This window comes from Camellia sinensis, chromosome 9, assembly GCF_055761805.1.
Source record: "Camellia sinensis isolate YWXY chromosome 9, ASM5576180v1, whole genome shotgun sequence".
Classification (NCBI taxonomy): Eukaryota; Viridiplantae; Streptophyta; class Magnoliopsida; order Ericales; family Theaceae; genus Camellia; species Camellia sinensis.
Genome location: NC_138969.1, coordinates 169505124 through 169531782, shown reverse-complemented (window position 1 = coordinate 169531782; position 26659 = coordinate 169505124). Strand labels below are relative to the sequence as shown.

General features: G+C 39.1%; 1 protein-coding gene and 2 pseudogenes across 3 annotated transcripts in view; 1 reads left to right on the top strand and 2 right to left on the bottom strand.

Annotated features, from left to right (window-relative positions):
- Positions 1-5539: 5539 nt before the first annotated feature.
- On the bottom strand, positions 5540-6790 carry LOC114311607 (S-locus-specific glycoprotein S13 pseudogene; annotated as a pseudogene).
- A 4716-nt stretch (positions 6791-11506) lies between these two features.
- The window catches only part of LOC114311606 (S-locus-specific glycoprotein S13-like), a 29461-nt gene continuing 14308 nt past the window's right edge, over positions 11507-26659 (bottom strand). The window contains exons 1-4 of one of the 3 annotated variants that reach the window (XR_014340609.1): positions 13887-15524; positions 13633-13761; positions 12038-12300; positions 11507-11892 (exon numbers count right to left, since the gene is read on the bottom strand). Coding sequence is in view for 1 of the 3 variants with exons in the window: in XM_082887995.1 (XP_082744121.1) it covers positions 14642-15058 (417 nt within the window). In the remaining 2 variants the exon portion in view is untranslated. Of the gene's footprint in view, positions 12301-13632; positions 13762-13886; positions 15525-26659 lie in introns of those variants that run through there. The other 2 variants (XR_014340608.1, XM_082887995.1) reach the window with 2 other exon arrangements.
- Positions 15527-16130, top strand: LOC114311627 (HVA22-like protein a pseudogene; annotated as a pseudogene).

Below are 26659 nucleotides of genomic sequence, written 5' to 3'. Positions count from 1 at the left end.
CATACCGGGCTGTTATTGATTGCTACCGCTAGAGGGTCACGTTATGTACCTTGAGCGGGGAGTGGTTCCATTTCTTGGGAGACCGGGTTGGTAGTGTTTTGCCACCGGGGTATGATTCGCGAGGGCGAAGTGAGCTTAGTGGTTTACTTGCTAGCTTTGAGAGTGGTGAGTGTGATGAGACCCTGGTTGTATTGCCGAGGGTGGTTTGTGAGTATTCGGATGTCTTTCCCGAAGATCTTGTTAGTTTACCACCTCACCGAGAGATAGAGTTCTCTATTGATTTAGTGCCTGGCACGGCGCCGATTTCTATGGCACCTTACCGTTTTGCTCCAGCAGAGTTGGTTGAGTTAAAAGTTCAGCTCCAGGAATTGCTAGATAAGGGCTTTGTTCGCCCTAGTGTTTCGCCGTGGGGAGCACCGGCCCTCTTTGTTAAAAATAAAGATGGTGCCTTGAGATTATGTATTGACTATCGGAAGTTGAATCGGGCTACGGTTAAGAATAAGTACCCTATGCCCCGTATAGATGATTTGTTTGACCAGTTGAAGGGTTCCCGTTGTTTCTCTAAGATAGACTTGAGATCGGGTTACCACCAGTTGAGGGTTAGGGAGGAAGATATTCCTAAGACGGCATTCCGTACGCGGTATGGCCATTACGAGTTTCTGGTAACGCCATTTGGGCTTACCAATGCACCGGCAGTCTTTATGGACTTGATGAACCGAATTTTCCGGGAGTTCTTAGACCGATTTGTGGTTGTCTTCGTGGACGACATTCTTATTTATTCGCCTTTTGAGGAGGAGCACGAGGCACACTTGAGAGTGGTACTTGAGTCACTTAGAGCCCATAGGCTGTATGCCAAGTTTGGGAAGTGTGAGTTCTGGCTGAGGGAAGTCAAATTCTTAGGCCACGTGGTATCCGGGGAAGGGGTGTCTGTTGATACATCCAAGGTTGAGGCAGTGCAAGATTGGGCACAGCCTAAGAGTGTGTTTGAGATCCGCAGTTTTCTAGGATTAGCGGGGTATTATCGTCGATTTGTGAAAGATTTCTCCAGGTTAGCGTCACCGTTGACTAGACTGACTCGGAAGGGAGTCAAGTTTGTGTGGAGTGAGACTTGTGAAAAGTCGTTCCAAGAGCTGAAAGTTAGATTGACCACCGCTCCGGTGTTGATTATTCCGGAGAGAGGGTTGGGTTATGCGGTTTATTGTGATGCCTCACGAGAGGGTTTGGGTTGTGTGTTGATGCAAGAGGGGAAAGTGGTAGCTTATGGCTCACGTCAGTTGAAAATACACGAGAAGAATTACCCCACACACGACCTAGAGTTAGCAGAAGGGATCTTTGCCTTGAAAATCTGGAGGCACTACCTTTATGGTGAGAAGTTTGCGGTGTTCTCGGACCACAAGAGTTTGAAGTATCTGTTTACACAGAGAGACTTGAATCTGAGGCAGAGGAGATGGATGGAGTTCATCGAGGATTATGATTTTGAGTTGCATTATCATCCGGGAAAGGCCAATGTTGTGGCCGATGCCCTTAGTAGGAAATCCATTAGTGATGTAGCTTGTATAGCCATCCGTGAATGGGAGATGTTGGGGGCACTTGGTGAGTTTGATTTGCTACTGGGCGAATCTGTTGAGGCTGCGGCCTTGTTTTCTGTTGTTACGCAGCCTACACTTGTGATTAGAGTGTTAGAGGCACAGAGAGGTGACCTTGAGGTAGAATCCCTCCGAGAGAAGATCTCCAGTGGGAAGGTTGAGAAGGGTTTGACGGTGTATCCCGACCTGAGTGTGAGATACCGAGACCGTTTGTTTGTACCGGAGTCTTGCCGAGAGGAAGTACTCCGAGAGTTTCATCATTCGCGCCTTGCGGTGCATCCGGGAGGTACTAAGATGTATCAGGATTTGGGTCGCCAGTTTTGGTGGCGGGGTATGAAGAGAGATGTGGCTGTTTTCGTATCAAAGTGCCTTACTTGCCAGCAAGTGAAGGCCGAGCATCAGAGGCTAGCAGGTTTGTTGCAACCCTTGCCTATTGCCGAGTGGAAGTGGGAGCATGTCACTATGGACTTCGTTGTAGGTCTTCCGAGGACTCAGCGGGGTAGTGATGCTATTTGGGTGGTTGTAGACCGGTTAACTAAGTCGGCGCACTTTATTCCTATGCACGTGAGAGATTTGGTAGATCATCTTGCCGACTTGTATATTCGGGACGTAGTGAGATTGCACGGGGTCCCAGTGACGATCGTCTCAGATAGAGATCCTCGTTTTACTGCTAGGTTGTGGCAGAGTTTGCAGAGTGCCTTGGGCACTAAGTTGACCTTTAGTACGGCCTATCATCCTCAGACTGACGGGCAGTCCGAGCATACTATTCAGATCCTCGAGGATATGCTTCGGGGTTGTGTCCTGGACTTCAGTGGGACGTGGGAGAGGCACTTGCCCTTGGTAGAGTTTGCCTACAATAACAGTTTTCAGTCTAGCATCGGTATGGCACCGTTTGAGGCCTTGTATGGCCGACCGTGTAGGTCTCCGGTTTGTTGGGCCGAGGTGGGTGATGCACCTTTGTTGGGTCCGGAGTTGGTTAGGGAGATGACGGAGAAAGTTGAGCTTATCTGTAGGAGGCTTGTTACAGCCCAGAGTCGTCAGAAATCTTATGCTGACCGTAGGAGGAGGCCTTTGGCGTTTGAGGTAGGTGATCATGTCTTTCTGAAGATATCACCTAGGCGAGGTTTGATGCGATTTGGGAAGAGTGGGAAGTTATCCCCTCGGTTTATTGGTCCTTTTGAGATCCTTGAGCGGATTGGCGAGGTTGCTTATCGGTTAGCCTTACCGCCGCAGTTATCCGGAGTTCATGACGTGTTTCATGTGAGTATGCTTCGGAAGTATGAGCCAGATCCATCACATGTGTTGGATTGGACCGATTTAGAGGTAGACGAGGATGCCTCGTATGAGGAGAGACCGGTTCGGGTCTTGGATAGGCGGGATCAGGTCCTGCGTGGCAAGACCATTCCTTTGGTGAAAGTCTTGTGGAAACATCACAGAGTGGAGGAAGCCACTTGGGAACGTGAGTTGGAAGTCCGTGAAAAATATCCGGACTTGTTTGTTGATATGTAATCTTGTAGCTAAATTTTGAACTATTGTTGAACTTAAGAGCTTTTATATATGTCTTAAGTTGTGAAACATTGAAAATGTTTGGTTTATTGGAACTTGCCTCATATGGAAGTTGAATGTGACATTATATATGTTGAATATATTGTTGAAATTGGAAAGATAGTGCATAATGTTGATGCATGTTGGAAGTACATATGTTGTTTACATATTGTGAAATGTCTCTTGTTAAAGGGATGGGATGACCGGTGATGGGTCGAATTGTTGAATGTTAAAGTGTAACATCATCTAAAATGGAGGAAAACCTGTTTTTGAAAACTTGTGCTTAATTTCGGGGACGAAATTCTTTAAGGGGGGGAGGTTATAGCGATCCCGGGTTTACCCTTGTTGTACAGTGATCCGGACATGTGTCCGTGGATGTTGGTAGTTGATTATTATCTTGTTTACATCTTTTTTTACTTCGTAATTGAGTTATAGGATGTATTGGGCGGGTTTGTTACAGGTTGGTTGAGTTTAGAGACCAAAACTAGTTGCCCAGATTTTGGCCTGTACGCTCGAGCGGGGGTGTTGGCGCTCGAGCGGAGATTACACCCATTCAGTATTTTCCTGTGCAGCGTTGTACGCTCGAGCGTGGAATTGGCCGCTCGAGCGGGGTTGTGTGAGTGACGCTCGAGCGGGGTGTTTTATGCTTGAGCGGAGACCTGGTTCGGTCGAGATGCTGGGAGAGTGCATTCGGAGCTCGAGCGGAAGTTTGGACGCTCGAGCGTAAGTCTGTGAGTGACGCTCGAGCGGAGTGTTTTACGCTCGAGCGGAAGACTGGGTTTAAGTTTCGAAGTTGTGACTTTTCAAATCACTTTTTCACTTTCTCTTCTCTCTCTTACTTTTCCAAAAACACCATTGTTGAGCCTCTCACTCTAGACTCTACCTTCTCTCTAGGTTTTGATCTAGTAGGAGTGATTTGCTCACCTTTGGCCTTTACAAAAAAGTTGTTGATCGTCGAGGGCTACATTTTAATCTGAAAATTTCGGGTTTTGGAGCACGTTGGGTTTTGTCATCTTCTCCTTTGGGACTCCGAATTTGAGGTAGGGATATCCTACTCCTCTCTATGGGTTTTGTCTTTAAATTTTGGTATTTTGAGATGTTGGGGTTGGTTTGGCAATTTTGTGAAAGTTTGGGGCTTTTGTGTAATTTTACAAAAGTTGGGATTTTATTCATAATAAACCTAGATGCATGTTTGGCATAGAGAAATGGAATTAATGTTGAGTCATTGATGAAAATGGGACCTAAGGGTTGAAATGGTAATTATGGAAAATAGCCTAATTACATTGTTTAATTAATTGGGATAATTAATTGGGATAAATGAGGAAATGAAACGTTAATTGAATATCCATTTGTGCATTTATTTTCTGTTTAGAAATAACTGCTTTGGGCTATCGGTGGAGGATAGTCGTGATTGTTGTAGACAATGCATGATGATTAGGCAAACTGAAACTAATCAATGGAATGTGTCATGGAATTTGACGGATCGATAGAATACATTAATTGTATGTATTGGGTGATTGTATATAGAACCAATGTGTTTGTATACGTTATGTGTAGGGGAGGAGATAGGGGATGTACTCCGCGGTTTAGGGGAAGATAGGGGATGTACCTCTAAACCGGATAGTGTTGGGAGAAGATAGGGGATGAACTCCGTAGATACAGCTCATATGCTTGTCTAGTGAAGTGAAGATAGAGCTCATATGCTTATCTTGTGAAATGTAGATATAGCTTATATGCTTATTTGAATGTGGGATATTGTTATTATACATATCTGATGAGAATGTGGATATAGCTTACATGCTTATCTGAATGTGGGATATTGTTGTTATACATATCTGTTGTGAAATGTGGATACAGCTTATAGGCTTATCTGTAAATGTGGGATATAGTTTTTATACTTATCTGTTGAAATGATGACAGAGCTGATATGCTTATCTGTTGAAAAAGGGAAAATGAAAGGTAACTTAGACTCATAAGTTGTATGACATAAATATGTGATTTATGTGAAAGTATCAGTGTTAGCCATCTATCAATTGCTAATGTTTTAGTCATTGTCCATGGTTGGTTTAGTGTATTTCTACTGGGCTGTGGCCCACCCTATATGGGAATATCATTTTCAGGTACAGGAAGCATGCCACCTCCAAGGATATAGCTTGGAAGGCTAGAGGCGGACATGGCTTTGTCGGTTTATGTTTGATGTATTACATGTAACTTCAAGCCAAGGGCTTAATGTGTAAACGAGTTAGTACTCTTTGTTGTAACCAAGTGTTAACTTGGAAAACTGTAAGCCCGTAGGGCATTTTGTTTTGATGTTAACATGTAATACTTATGTAATGCAACACTAACGAATAAAAGAATGTGATTAGTTTATATGGCAATGCATGTCTCATTTGATGGGTTTATTGTTATTATTTTGAGGGCGTTACACGAATATACAGAGTTTGATCACCAGGATTTGGGAAGCTTCTAATATCAATCAGATCCCCATACCAGAGCAAGCATCCACTTCCCCCTCCAGCAGTATCGGAGTTGGCATAAGCAGTACAGGAACAATTCTTAAAACACTCCAATTCACATTCTTTAACTGTCATACTGGTGTTCATCCAAAAATCTAACAAATCAGGAACGATCACGCCTTCGAATGCCACAAATCCTTCTCCATCCGAACAGTTTAATGGGTATTTGCGAACACACCCACCATCCCAAACCAACGCATTCCAATCTTGCGATGATTTAGGAATGTATCCATCCAAACAACTACATATGTAAGCATTAGAGATTGTGCAAATAGAATTAGGGCCGCAATGCCCATAATTTTCACATGGATTACTAGGTTCTGTATCAATGACAACCCACTCAAGGTTCCTATTGTTCCATATCACACATTGTATTGTCCCAGTGCAATTCAAAATCAACCTTGTTAGCTGTTGATATAGATCAAACTCGTAATACACCTCCTCTGAATTATCGATGAAATTACCATTGAAGATAGAGTTTTTAAGCTCAACTCCATTAAACTGCAGACCATTCCATAGCCCACTTCGGTGCTGCTTAACAGACCCTTTACGTATAACAGTTTGTGGAAGACCATCACGATCAAGCACATAAGAGAAATCTCCAAGTGAAGGGTCATCTGCGCTCTTCCACGATGTCAAATACCGGTCCAGACCAACTCTCAAGTCCCATCCCAGCTTCATACCAGCTATCAGTGTATCTGAAGGATGATCAAAGCTTTGCCAGATATAACTTTCTGTGCTCCCACCATTTTCATTTCTCAAAACAAGATTTCCATTGTCTAAGAGTTGTGCAACAGTAGGCTTTGACGATATATTCTGGATACCGGTAGACCAAGCAACTATTCCTCCACTGTCAAGAAGGATCAAATTTCCATCATCCCCAATCTTTAGACCACCCGATGAATCATTAAGCGGTCTGTCTCTGTTCGCCACCCAAACAATGGTTTGAACTGGGATATTGTTATACCATATCCCCAAGTATCGGCTCCTCGAATTGCTTGTACTGAAGAAGCCCAACTTGAAATCTCCTCTAGCAGATACTAATGCCCCACTGTCATTGATTTGCTGGTATTGATTGAGCATGTCATCTGCTAAAACAAAGGCAGATAAGTAATATGAAATAGCAAAAAGTATGATTCCCATGATCATTTTGCAAAAATTATGATGATGCTATCATGTGTATTCTTTTTCCTCACCAAATTTACAATGTTTTTCACTACTGGGAAATGGCGAACGAAGTCAATAGAAGTTGTATACTGCTATTTCTATAAGAAAAATCAGTATATGCGGGCCAATGAGGAAGATAATATTCAAAACTTGGAAATCAGCAATAGAATAAGATTGTGACACATCACTGCTATAGAAATTTGATAAAGCAGTTGAGATGTTACTTTGTTATGTGTTTTCCCATTTCAACAGTTCCATTATTTCCAATTTTTTTCAACACTTCGACTGTAATTAAATATTGGAGTTTCTTAGAAGATATGTCCATCCTCACGTTTGATTTACTAAAAATAATTAAAAAAAATAACAAATGAAATCATCTTTCACCAATGTGAAGGGACTAGTCATTTTATAAAGAGACTAGGGCACATATCATTCAATTCAATTTCATTTTAGTGAACCAAACCTGTATTATAGTATTAGCAGTTTAAAAATGAAGGTTTACAAAATTTAAAGGGAAAAAAAATTAATTGGTGAATTATTTAGAAGTAATGGATGGATGGTTATTTGCCAAATGTATGAATTATTTATAGTATATTGTTTAACTACAGTAACTGCAGTTGCTTTTGGAGAAATAAATTTTTTTTTTTTTATGTTAAAATTGTTTGCCAAATGTATGAATTATTTGTATGAATTATTTATAGTATATTGTTTGACTGTACCAACTACAATTACTTTTGTACAGAGAGGAAAAGAGAGAAAAGTGATACATAGAGAGAGGTATAATCAAAATAAGAGAAATAGGGTTTTGGGATCAGATTTGAGTGAAATGAACTAAAAAATAGAAACAAAAATGCGAAACCTCGCACGTATGGAGTCCTTGGCCACAGATGCGACTCTCTCGCACATGCGGTGGCCCAAGGCCGTACGTGTGCTTTCACGCAAAAGAAAAATCCATCCCAACTCCAAATCCCCACACGTGCGGCCTTGGCCTCCGCCGTGCAGTCCAGTCCCCAGAAAACCAATCCACACTTGTAGTAATCTGCACGTGCGAGAAAACCTGGTGGCTCTAAACCAATTACCAAGGTGTTTCCCACACTCTGATTCCGACCTCACATATGAAATTCAAATCTTTAAATCAGAAGTAATTTAGAAAATTAAAACAAGAGAGTTACAAAGTGTGGTGACACTACACGGATTTGGAGGTCTCAAAATTAAAATCAAACACTTGAAAACGAGGTGTTTAAACGGAATTAAATAGAAATTCAATTGGGTAAAGTACCCGAGACATCACAGCCGTCAGATGATTTTTTATTTTTTTTGGATAAATTATGTAAATGGTTTCTGTAGTTTACAAAATATGTCAATTTAGTCTATCTTGTTTTAATTTGCTCGATTTTGCCCCTTAATTTAATAGATTTTGTTATTTCGGTCCAATAAATAACAGTCGTTAGGTTCGGTGGACGAAAAGTCGTCACGTGTTTAAATGTGCCAATTTGCTCCTTATAATTTACACGATGTATTAATTTGATCCATATTGTTTTAATTTGCTTGGCACATCACGTAAACTACGGGGACCAAATTAACATATCGTTTGAGTTTCCGTCCACCAAACCTAACGGTAGTTATTTATTGGACCAATATGACACAATTTGTTAAATTAAGGGACAAAATCGAGCAAATTAAAACAACATAGACCGAATTGACACATCATGTAAACTATAAGGACCATTTACATAATTTTTTATTTATTTATTATATAGGTGAATAGATAAGTGTGAGAGAAAACTAATTGATTGATGCGTAGAACGTAAAAAAATGAGTGAAAAGAGAGAAAAAGTTATTGATTAGTGTGTAGTAAAGAGAAAAGTAATTTAAATTTTGTTTTTTTTTAAATTTTCAACTAAATAAAATTTTAAAAAATTCACAAAAATTATCTCTCAACAAACAAACCAAATATGGTGAAGGTGTTTGACAAAATGCATGTAAAAGATAGAAATTGATAGGTGTGGCTGTTGGATTGAAGGGTGAAGGTTTTGGTGGGTTTTTTTAGGTAACGATTTGGTGGTTTTGGGTAACTTTTAACTGGTTCAGGAAGGTGCAATTTTGTCAATTTTTTTTTAATTGTTTAAAAGTATTAAAATAAACTTTTAGGGATAAAATTTATATTTTTATTTAATATTTGATGACATTATTATTATTTTTTTTCATCTATCTAATATTGATTAATGTATAATTGTAAGTGTACTGTATTTAGTGAAATTTGATATAATTTTTCATATCAATCGTTGTGTTTTTTTATAATTGTGAGCAAAGGTTCATTAAAAAAAAAAAATTTGTTTACTGCATCTAGGATATCATATGACACATTACAAATTAATCACAAATCATTATACCTTCTCTTGTTGCTTATCACTCAACAAAAATCGTGAATTCTATCTCTTCTACCAAACTGTGTAATAGCAAGTGGTTGTGACACAGAATAACCGCTCTAAATTATCCTTAAATTCTTTTCACTATCTTCTTGTGTTTATGAAAGAAAATCAATGATTGGACCTAGGATGCAACCTGTTAACTCAAGCAATAACAAAAGGAAATTGCATAGTTAAAAAAAAGAGCAAATTAGATCGGTGGTTCCTGTATTTTACTCTTTGTATCATTTTGGTTCTTCCACTTTTAATTGACTTGATTTTGATCATTCATTATAGATTTGCGTCAATTTGATTCAATTAATAATACTATTAGTGTTTTTTAAGAAAAATTATCACTAAAATTAGTTGATGTTAACACACTGAATTGAGTAAATTTATAATTTTACCCTTAAAAATATAACACACGACACTTACGTGCATATTTTCTTTAAAAAATGCTAAAATTTGTAACTAATTGGATCAAATTGACATAAAATAATAATTCAAAGTCAAAATCGAGCCAATTTAAATTACAATGACTGAATATACAAGGACTACCGTCATAATTTACTATTAAAAAAATTACGTGTGTATTATACAAAATAGAAATGTATTATATAGAAGAAAGACTTGATTCAAGAATTTTCTAAAAAAATAATACACATTTTGTCAAGTTTTTTACAAGGACATCCTTAAAACCACATAAAATTAATTGACAATAACACCACAACAAGAAAGTCTTTGGCCAATAAAAATCGATCACTCATTCTAGTATGAAAGACAATTTTAGTCCCTAAAATATTCGTTTTAAGTTTTAATTTTGTCATTTTGGTTATCAAAATTATCAATTTAAGTCAATTTAGTCCTAAGTTTAACGTCCGTTATTAGAAATATGAATGAAATATAGCTTTGGTCCCTAAAGAATGCATTTTTTGTCATTTTGATCCATCAAGTTATAAATTTTGTCATTTTGGTCCTGAAAGCTGTCAATTTGAGCTAGGACTAAATTGACTCAAATTGACAACTTTGAGGAGTAAAATGACAAAAGTTAAAATTTAAGGGATTAAAATGACAAGAAATGCATGCTTTAAAGACCAAAATTGTCTTTTATTCATATTTCTATTAACAAACGTTAAACGTAAAACCAAGTTGACTCAAATTGACAAGTTTTTGAGGACCAAAAGGACAAAATTGAAATTTAAAGGACTAAAATGACAAAAAAAAAAACGCATATTTTGAGAACTAAAATTGTCTTTTATCCTTCATTCTATCTCGTTTACTGTCAAACAAGAATATTCTCCAAAAAACAATCAAAACAAGAAATAAGGGATCACAATCCAAAATCCATCTCATCTAACTCCTAAGGAAGTATGCAACAATTCCAACCCTGATTGCATAACTCTCACCAGTGTACTATTTGAGCATCGGAAAGTCTTTGGCCAATAAAAATTGGTCATTCATTCTACCTCGTTTGCTATTAAACAAGAAAACTTATATATCATCTGTCGGTAAGACTATTATCAAATATGGTATTAACACTCTTATTGAAAAATAATAATAATAACTACGAGCTAATATGCTTAGGGTTCGTTTGGGAAGTGGATTGGCTTTTTAGCTTTTTGACTTTTTTGACTATTTTAGCTTGAGTTTAAAAAGCCTCGTTTGGAAATAGCTTTTGACTTTTTTGTGAAAGAAAAAATGTAACGATTTTGGATTTGATGTGATATTTTATCTTATTGTTTTATTTTTTGTGGCTAAAATAGCTAAAAAAGCCTCAAACTTGGCTTCCCAAACGAAGCCTTAATTGGAATTTCTCATCATCCCATTAGAGTCGTCTCATTTGCAGAACATTTTATTCCTACAGTCGATGCAAGTTCTATATCATCACTACTCTCCTCTGTATAAAATCCGGGTTGTCTAGGACAAGGTAACATTGCACTCCCATTATCCAACATTGGCACCATAGATGACATTGCCGGCCTATCTTCGGGACGTTGTTACACACACAAGAGACCAATTTGTACACATTTTAATACTTCTAACGTCAACATTGCTGAAGTTTCCAACTTTTCATCGACTAGCTGGATGGCATTCCCTTCAATCCATGGTTTCCATGCCTAAGAGAGCACATTTATATCAGATATCAATAATGGAAGAAAATTCCAAAAATGAAGAGAACAGACTCAAGTAAAAACTTACATGTCCAAGCAGGTTGTGAGTATGGTTAGGATGTTAGAACTTTCTGTTCCTCTATCCACTCACTATTTCTAAAACAAGTACTCCGAAACTAAAAACATATGATTTCATTAAAAATAGCCCACGTAATACATACTCTGGGGACATATAACCACTGCATGCCATAATCAAATTAATAAATCAATAAAGAAGTCGGTGAAACTTGAAGTTGGGTAAGTACATGCAAGAAATCTTTTGGGTACTTACGAAGTTCCAATCACCCTTCTCGTTTTCTTGTATACTTGATCTCCTCCAAAAGCTCTAGCAATGCCGAAGCCTGAAATTTTGGGATTCATCTCATTGTCTAGTAGCACATTGCTAGCCAATGACTAATTATCAGTCTTGAATCTCGATGACGGTAGAGAAGCCCTCGAGCAATCCCCACAATAATATCAAAGCGTTTCCTCCATTCAAGAGAGTTGCTTTTTGTTGTATCTAGGACATAGATCAAGAAAGGCATTTGTATAGAATATCAGTTTTCTATTCAATAGTTGACATAATGGTGGACAAGTTTGAGTAGTGTGTAGTTCGGTTTCGACATTCAACTGAAGAAGTTAGAAGAAAGGTCGAAGGATCAAACCAAAAATAAAGAAGCTCAAGCTGCCGTTGGGCAAATACTCTTAGATCAACATCCTCTCTTCTCCTTGAATGGAACATCCCAAAAGCCTAACAAGATTTCGATGATGAAGCTTGGCAATAAAGATACCTTGTAAACTAGTCCGAACCCACCTTCAATCTTATCATAAACAGAAAAATTGTTTGTAGCATTTGCAATTGTGACTATATTGAAAATGGGTAAGTCTATGTTTTCATCATCTTTGAATGGAATGTTTGGCTGTGAACCTGTCGATCACAACAAATGAGAAGATCAGGAAACAAACAAAATTGAAACTTGGTTATATTTGTGTCCACATATGACTATCATATGGCATTAAATTCCACAATACCCCGATGCATAAATTTTACAGGGGAATTTGGTATTTAAAGTACAGAAGAGGAACAGAAAAAATGGTAAATATGGAGAGGGGGGAGGGGGGAACAACTTAACAAGAGCATTAACTTTTTAAGTGCTCCTCGCATATCAATCTAGATAAAGGAGTTAGTAAAAGTATGCACAAAATACCCTTGTTATGTTTTTATTCAATGTAAAGTGTTGGATTATCAATTGTTACAAAAGCATAAGCTGTTATAAAAATGGTCTGCCATTATATATCTAGCTATCTTAACACCATTCATCAACAACATATCTCCAGCCTATTTTAATACCTTTTCTCAAGTGCAGCCCTATCTTTCTCACTGTCTTCCAACCTATAGGCAAACAGACAACTAACCAAGTTCAAACAAACCTTGTCTTGCACATCTAGGAGCAAACAAACAACAAATTCACAGCCTTCCCCGGAACTAGAGTGCCAACACCAAGTCAGATAACCAATTATCCCAAAACTTTAGTTGTAAACAGATCTCATCTTGCATATCTAGGTGAAAACATACAACAAACCAAAAGCCATCCCCAGATCTAGAGCTATAATACCAAGTTAGATCGCCAAATATCCCAAAACTTAAGATGAAAGGAAATAGACCCAACAACATTGTTAAACTATCTTACCATAATGGACCAATGATATATTAGGATTAAGAAAATCCAAGCCACTGAAATGTCATCTTTGATGTAGTCCAATGGGATCAAACTTTAAGTCAACAAAAGGATAAACTCTTAATAAGAAACTCTAATGAAACAAACACAGGTTATTCCAATTAACTTGTTGGTAGACTCATGGTTTGACATATTTCTAGTTCAGAGAAACTTAAGTCTCCACCGCACCTAACAAAGCTAAGCTGTTTTGGTGTGCAATGTGTGGACTTGTGTTTGTATTTTTATACGATCCTGTAATAGTACAAGATTCATTAAGAATAAGTCAAATATTGACTCTTTATTATATAACATTTTCAGTATTCACTATTGAGATAATACTCAAAAATATCACTTAACACACCGGGGACGGTTTTATCTCATATAATTTAATTCTAAATCATGCTTTCATTTGTTGTTGCCTTCTGTTTTATTTATTTATTTATAATTCTATTCATTGAAATAACATTGACTACGAAATCTTTAGTTACTATAAATTCCACATAAAGTTAGCTTTCAACCAAATTAAGGAATTTTAGATTTACCTCATGTTTGTTTTATCCTCTTCCATATGACACAAGAAGCAAGAAGGAACGACAACAAAGCCACTGAGACGGGGATAATCACCAACAGGAGCTTCTTCTTCTCCTCCTCCTCGGAATCTAATCTAGACTCTACAGACAACCATCCAGTGAGAATTATATAGATAAAAATTTAAGAGAAAAATCGCGTAGTTTACATGATTGGCCAAATTTATGTAGCCTAATGAATTATTAAACACAAATCACAAGAAACATACCGAGGTCTGCAGCTGTAACCCGAATATACAAAGTTTGATCGCCAGGATTTGCAAATCTTTTAATATCAATCAGATCCCCATACCAAATCAAGCATCCACTTGCCCCTCCAGTAGTATCAGGGTTAGCATCAGCAGTACAAGAACAATTCGTTAAACACTCCAATTCACATTCTTTAAGTGTCATACTGGTGTTCAGCGAAAACTCTTAACAAATCAGGGACGATCATACCTTTGAATGCCACAAATCCTTCTCCATCCAAGCAGTTTAATGGGTATTTGCGAATGCACCCACCATTCCAAACCATCGTATTCCAATCTTGCGATGATTTATGAATGTATCCATCCAAACAACTACATATGAATGCATTAGAGATTGTGCAAATAGAATTTGGACCGCACTGGCCATATCTTTCGCATGGATTACTAGGTACTGTATTAATGACAACCCACTCAAGGTTCCTATTGTTCCATATCACACATTGCATTGTCCTGTGTAATTCAAAACCAGCCCTGTTATCTGTTCATCTAGATCAAACTTGAAATACACCTCCTCTGAATTATCGATGAAATTAGCATTGAAGATAGAGTTTTGAGGCTCGACACCATTAAACTGCAGCCTGTTCCATATCCCAGTTCGGTACTGCTTAACAGACCCTTTACTTATAACACCTTGTGGAAGACCATCAAGATCGAACAGATAAGAGATATCTCTGGGAGAAGGGTCATCTGCGCTCTTCCACGATGTCAATTACCGGTCAACCAACTCTCAAATCCCATCCCAGCTTCATACCAGCTATCAGTGTATCTGAAGGATGATCAAAGCTTTGCCAAATATAACTTTCTGTGTTCCCACCATTTTCACTTCTCAAAACAAGATTTCCAGAGTCTAAGAGCAGTGCAACAGTGGGTTTTGATGATAGATTCTGGATACTGGTAGACCAAGCAACTATTCCTCCGCTGCCAAGAAGGATCAAATTTCCATTCTCCCCAATCTTTAGACCACCCAAAGAATCATTAAGCGGTCTGTCTCTGTTCGCCACCCAAACAATGGTTTGAACTGGGATATTGTTACACCATATCCCCAAGTATCGACTCATCGAATTGTTTGTACTGAAGAAGCCTAACTTGAAATCTCCTCTAGCAGATACTAATGCCCCACTGTCATTGATTGGCTGGTATTGATTTAGCATGTCATCAGCTAAAACAAAAGCAGACAAGTAATATGAAATAGCAAAAAGAATGATTCCCATGATCATTTTGCAAAAATCATGATGACGCTATCATGTGTATTCTTTTTCCTCACCTAATTTACAATGTTCAGAGAACTGGCAAACGAAATCGATGGAAGTTGTATACTGCTAGTTCTATAAAGAAAAATAAGTATATATGGGTTACTAAAATAAGTATACTGCTACTTCTAGAGAAATTTGATAAAGCAATTGAGATGTTACTAAAATAGTTTGTTATGTGTTTTCCGATTTCAACAGTTCCATTATTTCCAATTTCTTTAAGCTGACACTGTAGAGGCCCAAATAAAATATAAAAATGTGGTGGTGGAAAATTATTTGAGAGGGTTGCTCACTTTCGGTGGGAAAATGTTTAAGAAAAAAAAAGGAGATTGCAGAGAAAAGGTGGTGTGGTCTACAAAAAAAAAAAAAAAAAAAAAAAGGAAAGAGTGAGATCATGAAGTGGTGGAGATGGGATCTGGATCTGGAACTGGAAGCTTCCTCAAGGTCGTTGCTAACAACTTCGATGTTCTCGTTGGGCCCGTGGTTAGCCTTGTTTATCCTCTGTATGCCTCAATTAGGGCGATTGAGACCAAGTCACCCGAAGACAATAGGCAATGGCTTACTTACTGGATCCTGTATTCTATGATCACCCTCTTTGAGCTTACCTTTGCCAAACTCATTGAATGGATCCCTTTCTGGTCATATACAAAGCTGCTAGTAACCTGCTGGTTGGTCATACCGTACGTCAGCGGTGCTGCATATGTTTATGAGCATTATGTGAGGCCTTTCTTTCTTAACCCACAGCAGACTGTTAACGTCTGGTATGTCCCAAGGAAGAAGGACATCTTCAGTAAGCCAGCCAGATGACATTCTAACTGCTGCTGAGAAATACATGGAAGAACATGGTCCGGAAGCCTTTGAGAAGATCGTTAGCAAGGATAGGGAAACCAAGTTCAGGAGCAGCAATTATACATATTTTGATGAGGACCACATATATTGAGCTTTGTTTGGTTGAGGGAAACACCTTTTTTCCGCTGCTATTAGGAGTATCTTTCCGGTGGAGACCTTGGTTTGCTCGGGTTCTTAGCCGGCATGATGATATTGCAAAAGGAACCCCTACTTTGGGAGTAGGAACACCTGAAAATTCAGTTACACCTCTTGTGAATGTGAATCATGAGGATGATGAGTCAAAAGATGATTTTGGCCAGCTAGCACACAGGTCATCAAGGGATACTTTGTATGAACGCTCTCTCTATGGGTGGAAAGGATCTTGGGAATGACACTATGGAAGTAGTATCTCCTTTTAACATGTTCTTGAGGCCATAGTAAAGAGTTTGGTGAGAGCAACATTTTGATCGGTAGAGATTAAAATCCGGCAAAATTGAAAATTTGAATTTTTTCTTGTTTCCTGTTCTAACTTGAGGTAGGGATTTTTTCTACACTTCTTTATGCACTTTTACTTGATTATATGGAGCTTAGAGTTGTATATAATTTAATTAGAATTTTTAGAAAATTCGTGATTTATTTGCTTAAAAGGAAAATTTTGAGAAAAATAAAGAGTTGATACCCAAATTGCGAAAGTGTAAACTTGGAATATGTTTGTAAGATTATGAAAGGGCTATGTTTTAAATTTGAACAAAAACAGACTTCGATTTGATCGATTTTGAAATTTTTACCGTTTTGCAACCAAAAGAGCATTTTTAAAGAAAACAAAGGAATTACGTTTAACTTTTGGGGCTTTTGATCAAAATAGGATGTCATAGTTAAATAATGCTGGGAGATTGAGTTTGGAAAGAAAATGATGTTTTCTTGGGCATTAACGGTATTATTTTATTTAATGTATCTGTTGGAATAAAACCGACACGGTTAGAAATGGACCTTGAGAAGTTACCGGACGTGATTGTGACATGAAAACCAGTGTAGTTGTTCATATTTGATGAGATGGGGAATAGATTGTATTTATCGAAATTTTTTTGGAATTTAATTATTTAAATATCTGTTTAGAAATATCTGTTTGGGCTATCGGTGGAGGATAGCCATGATTGTTGTCAAAATACATGAGACTCAGGTAAATTGAACCACATTCCTCATTTGTTGCATTGGACATTGCATTACATTCATTTCATTGGAAATGTATCTATTTTTTAGAAATGTTTGGAAATATATCTATTTGCGAAAAGATGAATACTTGGTGAATCTGGGTAGGGGGTATGGAACCGCGCGGTTAAGTGCCGAGCCTTCCAGTTTACAGGTACAAATGACAATGGTAGTGCATTAGGGCCTACTTTCAAACACTCACCTAGAGATTGACAGGGCCCGTATTCATGTAACAGATATGGTTTAAAATAGAAATGGTTTTATATTTGTTATTGCATCTCAGCATTGCATGCTTTATGAAAAAAGAGATGAACTGTTTTATCATGAGCATAGCATGAGCATACTCCTCTTTAGTCTTGTCATTGTTCATATGTTGTGCAGTATATCTCTATTGGGCTGTTGTCACGACCCAAACCCGGCCCTATGGGTTTAGCACCGTAACCGGCCAGTAATCCGAGATTACCGAAGGCCTACTTAACAGTAGTACAGTAAAACAGAGTTCAGGGCCCGGCGGAAGCCAATACAGTAAATAAATAATGTCCATTGAGCTGTGACAGTCTGTATGCCAAAAAGATTTTTCATGCATTCATACATACAAACAGTACAGTCTATACAAAATTTACAGTCACACAGTACAGGGACCTAATCCCTTGATAACAGTACAGTTAGTAGCTGACAGTCTATACAGTAATCCAAACAGTATGGAGACAGACGGGGGAAAAACAAAACACCCCAAAGCCATAGCATGGCAACTCGGAACCTCGCAGTGAGGCACAAAGGCTGGCTTGACAAAACTGGAGTCTAACCCACGCTCCTAACTCCGATCTGGTGGCTGAGCACCTACATATATATATATATAAACAGTGAGTTAAAGCCCAGTGAATAACATAATGCGTAAAGAGGTTAAGAATGAAATGTCCTCACAGTAATGAAAGCAGTTCATTAAACAATACTTCAGTCTTTCAGTCAGAACAGTTATTCAGTCATATGTGGTACATCCATTAGCATAGCAGTAAACAGTAGGTCTTAAAGACCGAACAGTAATGATGGCCATCAATCAGTAAATAGTGGTGGTTCCACAAGGGAACCGACAGAGATCTCTGTAACAGTAGCAGTAACAGTATACAACAGTTGCTAAGGATGCCACAATGCATTTCAGAATATAGGACATACATTCAAACAATTAACAATAATTACTTCAGAAAACAGTTTCATTAAACAGTCAGAAAACATTCTGAGTTGAACATATCTTTATACAATTGTTACTCACAGAGTTCTGGGCTACAGTAGGCTAGAGCGTCTCCTCGAAATGCCAACCCTATACAGGTAACAGATTGAACACACTCTAAGTTTCACAGTTGGGAAAGGTAATAATTAAATCCCTAAATTTGCCTCGGTGTGTTCTACATCTATATCCTCATTAAGATGTCTAAAACTAGGCCTAAGAATGCCTAGGATGAAATGAGGATACAAAGATGCACTTAGAAACATTTTCAAAAATTTCAGTGAAAAAGGGTCCCGCTCGAGCGCAGGTTTCCCCGCTCGAGCGGTCATGCAACAAATATACACGCTGGAGCGTCAACTTTCCCGCTCGAGCGTACTGTAAAAGTACTGGATGGGTGAAATCTCCGCTCGGCGCCCGCTCAAGCTTGAGACACAAGACTCCGCTCGAGCGGACTGTAAAACAGTGCAGAGAAATGCTGGATGCTCGGATTCCACGCTCGAGCGCCACTTTACCCGCTCGAGCGGAAGTGCAAAATCTGGAAAACCCAGATTGCACCTCCAAGCTCAAACCAAGTTCAAATGCATCTAAACTCGACCTCTTGGGCTGAATTTCCAGAAAACACTAGTAAACATATAGGATAACATGGTTCAAAGCTCAATTTTGAGAAATCAAGGCCCAAGGGTGTTTAATTCAAACCCAATTTCAAACCATTTTCATGAACATGGAGAACATGCAAACATGCATGAATTCAAATCAATTCAAAGCTTCAATTTGATGCTCTAAGGAGCCAGTTGTTTCCAAAACATGATGAAAACATGGACCATTACAAAATTATGGACATGCATGCACCATCTTACCATGAAATCAACTCACAACTCAACAATACTAACATGCATGCATGAATTATACTCTATTTCAACATGCTAGAACTAATTCATGGCTCAACTTTCAATTTCGACATAAACCATGCAAGAATCAAGCTTAAATATATCAATAAAGGTTGAATTCTCTTACCTAAGTCTTGTATTTAGGATAAGGAAGCTCAATTGTACAAAACTCCTTCAATTCTTCAAGATCTCAAGTTAAATCAACAAGACAACTCTCTCTCTCTCTCTAACTCTCTTCTTTGGTCGGTTGAGGCAACACAAAGGCTGATGAAATGTTGTTTTAATCAAATGCATCAAGTGTAATAAGGCTCAAAGGTTTGAGGTAGTGGGCCACTACAAGGCTAGTTTGGTAAATAAGTCAAACTTGGCCAATTAGCTTAGTTTAATCTAATTTAATCATACCAAATCACTTTTTCAATGAATATACCATAAAATTACATAAATTATGTTGATCATTAAACACCAATCAATTTTGGATTCGGCCGCCAATAAGGCCTTCAACTTACAGTCTAAACATATAAGCATGAACAGATAATCATACAGTCAAACAGATAGAATGCAATTTAACTAACATATACTCAGTCAATTCGGTTTCCAATTTCAGTCAGCCAGTTCCGTAGTTTATTCAGTTCAATTATCAGTCATAATCAGTCTCAGTTAACAGTAATTAGCAGTTAATCAGTCATTAATCGGTAAACAATATGAGGGTTGTTACAGTCTTCCCTCCTTATAAAGAGTTTAGCCCTCTAAACTCGAGTTGCCTTCAGTCTGGAAGAAAACAGGGTTCAGTGGGAACAGTTCAGGATATCTTTTAGCCATGTCATCTTCCCTTTCCCAAGTGGCATACACACCACCATGGTTCTGCCAGTCAACTTTCACTAGCGGGATCTCTTTGTTTCTCAGTTTCTTGATCCGTCTGTTTACAATCTGTATAGGCTGTTCCTCGTACGTGTAGTCATCACTCAACACTACCCGAGTAGGCTCAATTACATAGAAGGGATCCCGGAGATAATCTCTTAACATCGAAATGTGGAAAACATTATGCATGTGTTCCATTTCAGGAGGGAGCGCAACTTGATACGCCACCGGATTAATTTTCTCAATAATCTCATACGGTCCGACGTATCTTGGCGCTAATTTGCCTTTGACTCCAAAACGAGTCTGGCCTTTCATTGGTGTCACTTTCACAAAAACGTGATCGCCCACTTCATACTCTCTGTCCCGTCTTCTGACATCCGCATAGCTTTTTTGTCTACTCTGTGTAGTTTTTAGTCTTTGCTGTATCAGTTTCACTTTTTCAGTTGTTTCATACACAATCTCGGGCCCAAGCAAAGGCCCATCTCCAACTTCTACCCAACAAATCAGAGATCTACATTTTCTGCCATACAATGCCTCGAAAGGCGCCATACCAATACTCGAATGGTAGCTGTTGTTGTAGGCGAATTCAACTAATGGCAGATGACTTTCCCAATCTCCCTGAAAATCAAGGACACACATTCTCAGTAAATCCTCTAGAGTTTGGATGGTCCTCTCTGACTGTCCATCTGTCTGAGGATGATAGGCACTACTCAGCCTCAATTCAGTACCCAATGCGGTCTGTAGACTTTGCCAAAACCTCGATGTAAACTTCGAATCCCTGTCAGAAACAATAGACACAGGTACTCCATGCAGTCTCACAATTTCATCAATATAGATAACAGCCAATTTGTCCGCATTATAGATTGTCTTGACAGGTAAGAAGTGGGCAGATTTGGTTAGTCTATCAACAATAACCCAAATTGAATCCATACCTTTTCTGGAGCGAGGTAACCCAACGATAAAATCCATCGTGATATGCTCCCATTTCCACTCTGGTATGGGTAGGGGTTGCAATAATCCAGCAGGTCGTTGATGTTCAGCTTTGACTTGTTGGCAATGAAGACATTTGGACACAAAGTCGGCAATTTCTTTCTTCATTCCCGGCCACCAAAAATTCCGTTTCAGATCTTGGTACATTTTCGTATTCCCCGGGTGGATAGACAATTTTGAATTGTGGCCCTCTTGCAGAACTCTTCTTTTCAGTTCAGTGTCATTCGGCACACACAGTCTTTCTTGAAATTTCAGTACATTGTTCTCGAATTTGAAACCCGATCTCGGCTTAGACTCTCTTTCTTCGATGATCTTTTTCAAGAAGTCATCTTGTTGTTGTTTCTCTTTAATTTCTTCTATCAAGGCTGGTTGAGCAGAGATAGCGGCTAGCGTTCCACCTTGTTCTCTCAAAACAACTTCAATTTCAAATTTTTCAAGGTCACCAAGCAGCTCTTTCTGTCCGGTAAGCAAACAAGCTAAGTTGGCAATTGACTTTCGGCTCAATGCATCGGCAACAGTATTGGCTTTTCCTAGATGGTACAGAATCTGTAGATCGTAGCCTTTGATCAGTTCTAGCCATCTCCGCTGTCTCATGTTCAGTTCTTTCTGTGTGAAGAAATATTTCAGACTCTTGTGGTCGGTATACACTTCACATGTTGCCCCATACAGATAGTGACGCCAGATTTTCAGTGCAAATACTACTGCAGCAAGTTCCAGATCATAGGTCGGGTAGTTCTTTTCATGTGGTCGTAACTGTCGGGAAGCATAAGCAATAACTCTCCCATTCTGCATCAAAACACACCCCAAACCCTTATGAGAAGCATCACTAAATACAGTATAACCATCCGTACCTGAAGGTAAAGTCAAAACCGGTGCAGTCACAAGTCGAGTTTTCAACTCTTGGAATGCTGATTCCCTTTGGTCAGTCCAGTCAAATGATGTCCCCTTCTAAGTTAACTAAGTCAATGGTAGGGCAATTTTGGAGAAATCTTTGACAAACCTTCTGTAATATCCAGCCAATCCCAAAAAGCTTCGGACTTCGGTCACATTTGTTGGTCTAGGCCAGTTCACTACAGCTTCAATTTTCTGCGGATCAATAGAAATTCCATTTTTGCTAACAACATGCCCCAAAAACATAACATGGTCAGGCCAAAATTCACATTTAGACAGTTTAGCATACAGTTTCTGTTCTCTTAGGGTCTGCAGGGCAAGTCTCAGATGATGTTCATGTTGTTCTATACTTTTGGAGTAAATCAATATGTCATCAATAAATACTACAATGAAATCATCAAGGTATGGTTTAAAAATTCTGTTCATGAGGTCCATAAAAGCAGCAAGGGCATTCGTGACTCCGAATGGCATAACTAAAAATTCATAATGGCCATACCTCGTTCTAAAAGTAGTTTTATCAATGTCTTCCGGTTTAACCTTCAGTTGATGATACCCCGATCTGAGATCAATCTTGGAAAACACTTGTGCACCCTGTAACTGATCAAATAAATCATCAATACGTGGCAATGGGTATTTTATTTTCACAGTTACCTTGTTCAATTCACGGTAGTCAATGCATAGTCTCAGCGAGCCATCTTTCTTCTTTACAAACAAAACCGGTGCACCCCACGGTGAAGTACTGGGCCTGATAAACTTCTTGTCTAACAGTTCTTGCAATTGCACTTTCAACTCCTTCAGTTCAGTTGGGGCCATTCTGTAAGGAGTTTTCGATATCGGCTGTGTACCTGGAATCACATCAACGGTAAATTCAATTTTCCTGTCAATCAAATCCCCTGGCAGATCATCTGGAAATACATCTGGGAATTCCCTGACTATAGGAATACAATTCACATCAGTTTTACCACTATCATCAGTAGACACAGTCAGCACAGAGCACAAATATCCTTTACACCCCTTTCTAATTAATTTAACAGCTTTCACTGACGAAATCAAATACGGAGGAGGTACTACTCCACTCCCATTAAACACAAATTCAGGCAAACCAGGTGGACGGAAAACAACTTGCTTGGTCACACAATCAATAGTGGCATGATATTTTTGTAACCAATCCATCCCCAATATTACATCAAAATGATCAATGTTCAATGGTAGTAAATCAATAAACAGATGCATATCCCCAACAATGATTTCACATGCAGGGTACATATAAGCACATGTCATGGATCCTCCTACGGGTGATGATACGGCTAGCAGATAGTTCATGGGTTCTAAGGGTCTATTCAATTTCCATGAGAAAGCATGCGATGCATAAGAATGTGTCGACCCCGAATCAATCAATACATATGCATTTTGTGTACAAATAGAGAGGATACCTGACACAACGGTTTCAGTATTTTGCACGTCTCCTGGTACTAGGACGAACACTCGGCCCTGCCTCATGGGCTCTTTCCCGGTAGCTTTGGGGTTAGGCTTTGGCGCTACAGTTGACGCTGCTGCGCTTGGCGTAGCTTTGCTACCAACTTGCGGAGCGGAGGGACAGTCTCTAACCATGTGGCCCATTTTGCCACATCTGTAACAAGCTCCGGATATTTTGTGACAAACCCTTTTGTGCTTGTTGCCACATACAGAGCAGCGTGGAATGAACCCACTCCCTTGGCTGGGGCTAGTTGTCGACCCTGTATTCTGTTTCTTGTTGGCCGGGTTGTGCCTGCCTTTCTTGAATTTGAAACCCTGCCTTTTACCATGCCATTCAGTTGTTGGTGTTTTAGATTGTTTCACTGCTGCAATGTTCGACTCGGCCATCAATGCCCGATCGAGAACACCAACAAAAGTCGGTAGTTTCAAAACACTTATTCGGTCAAGTATTGCAACATTAAGGCCACCCTCAAATTTTCTGGCCTTCTTGTAGTCAGTGTCCACCATATGTGGTGCATATCTGGCAAGCTCAGTGAACCTTGCTTCATATTCAGCCACAGACATTGTACCCTGTCTCAGTTGTTCGAATTCAGTCACTTTCCTATCCCTGACACACTGTGGGAAGTACTTTTCAAAGAAGGACTCCTTGAACTGAGCCCAAGTCATAACAGTATTTGTATCGCGGGTCAACATCCACCACCTTCTAGCTTCTTCTTGTAGGGTGAAGGTAGCTAACAGTACTTTATTCGCTTCTGAGCACGGAAACACTTCAAATAGTTTTTCTGTTTCAAGCACCCAAGCTTCAACCTTTAGCGGTTCCAGTCCTCCCTAAAAGGATGGCGGTTTCATCTTGCTGAATTTATGGGTGAGAGCAATAATATCCCCATCATTTACATTCGCATTAGGTTCCGGCTGTACCGGAGGAGGAGGAGGTGGGGGCTGTTGGTTCTGTTGTTGTTCAAGTCTAGCAGTTATCAGTTCCATCATTCTTTCCATTCTTTCCATTCTTGCCTCGGTAGATGAGGATTCAGGTTCATTTGCATTGTCCATTTCACTATTAACAGTTATAACAGTTTTAAACATAAGCAGTCATTTGTTAACAGTTTAACACGTTAGCATATATTCAGTCATAACATAACCACACACTTATCATGCTCATGAGATGCCCTAATTGCTTTTCTAGGACACCCTATAGCTCATTTGGACACGTGTGTGCGGTATAACTCGTGGTTAAGTATCGCTCTGATACCACTCTGTCACGACCCAAACCCGGCCCTATGGGTTTAGCACCGTAACCGGCCAGTAATCCGAGATTACCGAAGGCCTGCTTAACAGTAGTACAGTAAAACAGAGTTCAGGGCCCGGCGGAAGCCAATACAGTAAATAAATAATGTCCATTGAGCTGTGACAGTCTGTATGCCAAAAAGATTTTTCATGCATTCATACATACAAACAGTACAGTCTATACAAAATTTACAGTCACACAGTACAGGGACCTAATCCCTTGATAACAGTACAGTTAGTAGCTGACAGTCTATACAGTAATCCAAACAGTATGGAGACAGACGGGGGAAAAACAAAACACCCCAAAGCCATAGCATGGCAACTCGGAACCTCGCAGTGAGGCACAAAGGCTGGCTTGACAAAACTGGAGTCTAACCCACGCTCCTAACTCCGATCTGGTGGCTGAGCACCTACATATATATATATATAAACAGTGAGTTAAAACCCAGTGAATAACATAATGCGTAAAGAGGTTAAGAATGAAATGTCCTCACAGTAATGAAAGCAGTTCATTAAACAATACTTCAGTCTTTCAGTCAGAACAATTATTTAGTCATATGTGGTACATCCATTAGCATAGCAATAAACAGTAGGTCTTAAAGACCGAACAGTAATGATGGCCATCAATCAGTAAATAGTGGTGGTTCCACAAGGGAACCGACAGAGATCTCTGTAATAGTAGCAGTAACAGTATACAACAGTTGCTAAGGATGCCACAATGCATTTCAGAATATAGGACATACATTCAAACAATTAACAATAATTACTTCAGAAAACAGTTTCATTAAACAGTCAGAAAACATTCTCAGTTGAACATATCTTTATACAATTGTTACTCACAGAGTTCTGGGCTACAGTAGGCTAGAGCGTCTCCTCGAAATGCTAACCCTATACAGGTAACAGATTGAACACACTCTAAGTTTCACAGTTGGGAAAGGTAATAATTAAATCCCTAAATTTGCCTCGGTGTGTTCTACATCTATATCCTCATTAAGATGTCTAAAACTAGGCCTAAGAATGCCTAGGATGAAATGAGGATACAAAGATGCACTTAGAAACATTTTCAAAAATTTCAGTGAAAAAGGGTCCCGCTCGAGCGCAGGTTTCCCCGCTCGAGCGGTCATGCAACAAATGTACACGCTCGAGCGTCAACTTTCCCGCTCGAGCGTACTGTAAAAGTACTGGATGGGTGAAATCTCCGCTCGGCGCCCGCTCAAGCTTGAGACACAAGACTCCGCTCGAGCGCCCAATCCTCTGCTCGAGCGGACTGTAAAACAGTGCAGAGAAATGCTGGATGCTCGGATTCCACGCTCGAGCGCCACTTTACCCGCTCGAGCGGAAGTGCAAAATCTGGAAAACCCAGATTGCACCTCCAAGCTCAAACCAAGTTCAAATGCATCTAAACTCGACCTCTTGGGCTGAATTTCCAGAAAACACTAGTAAACATGTAGGACAACATGGTTCAAAGCTCAATTTTGAGAAATCAAGGCCCAAGGGTATTTAATTCAAACCCAATTTTAAACCATTTTCATGAACATGGAGAACATGCAAACATGCATGAATTCAAATCAATTCAAAGCTTCAATTTGATGCTCTAAGGAGCCAGTTGTTTCCAAAACATAATGAAAACATGGACCATTACAAAATTATGGACATGCATGCACCATCTTACCATGAAATCAACTCACAACTCAACAATACTAACATGCATGCATGAATTATACTCTATTTCAACATGCTAGAACTAATTCATGGCTCAACTTTTAATTTCGACATAAACCATGCAAGAATCAAGCTTAAATATATCAATAAAGGTTGAATTCTCTTACCTAAGTC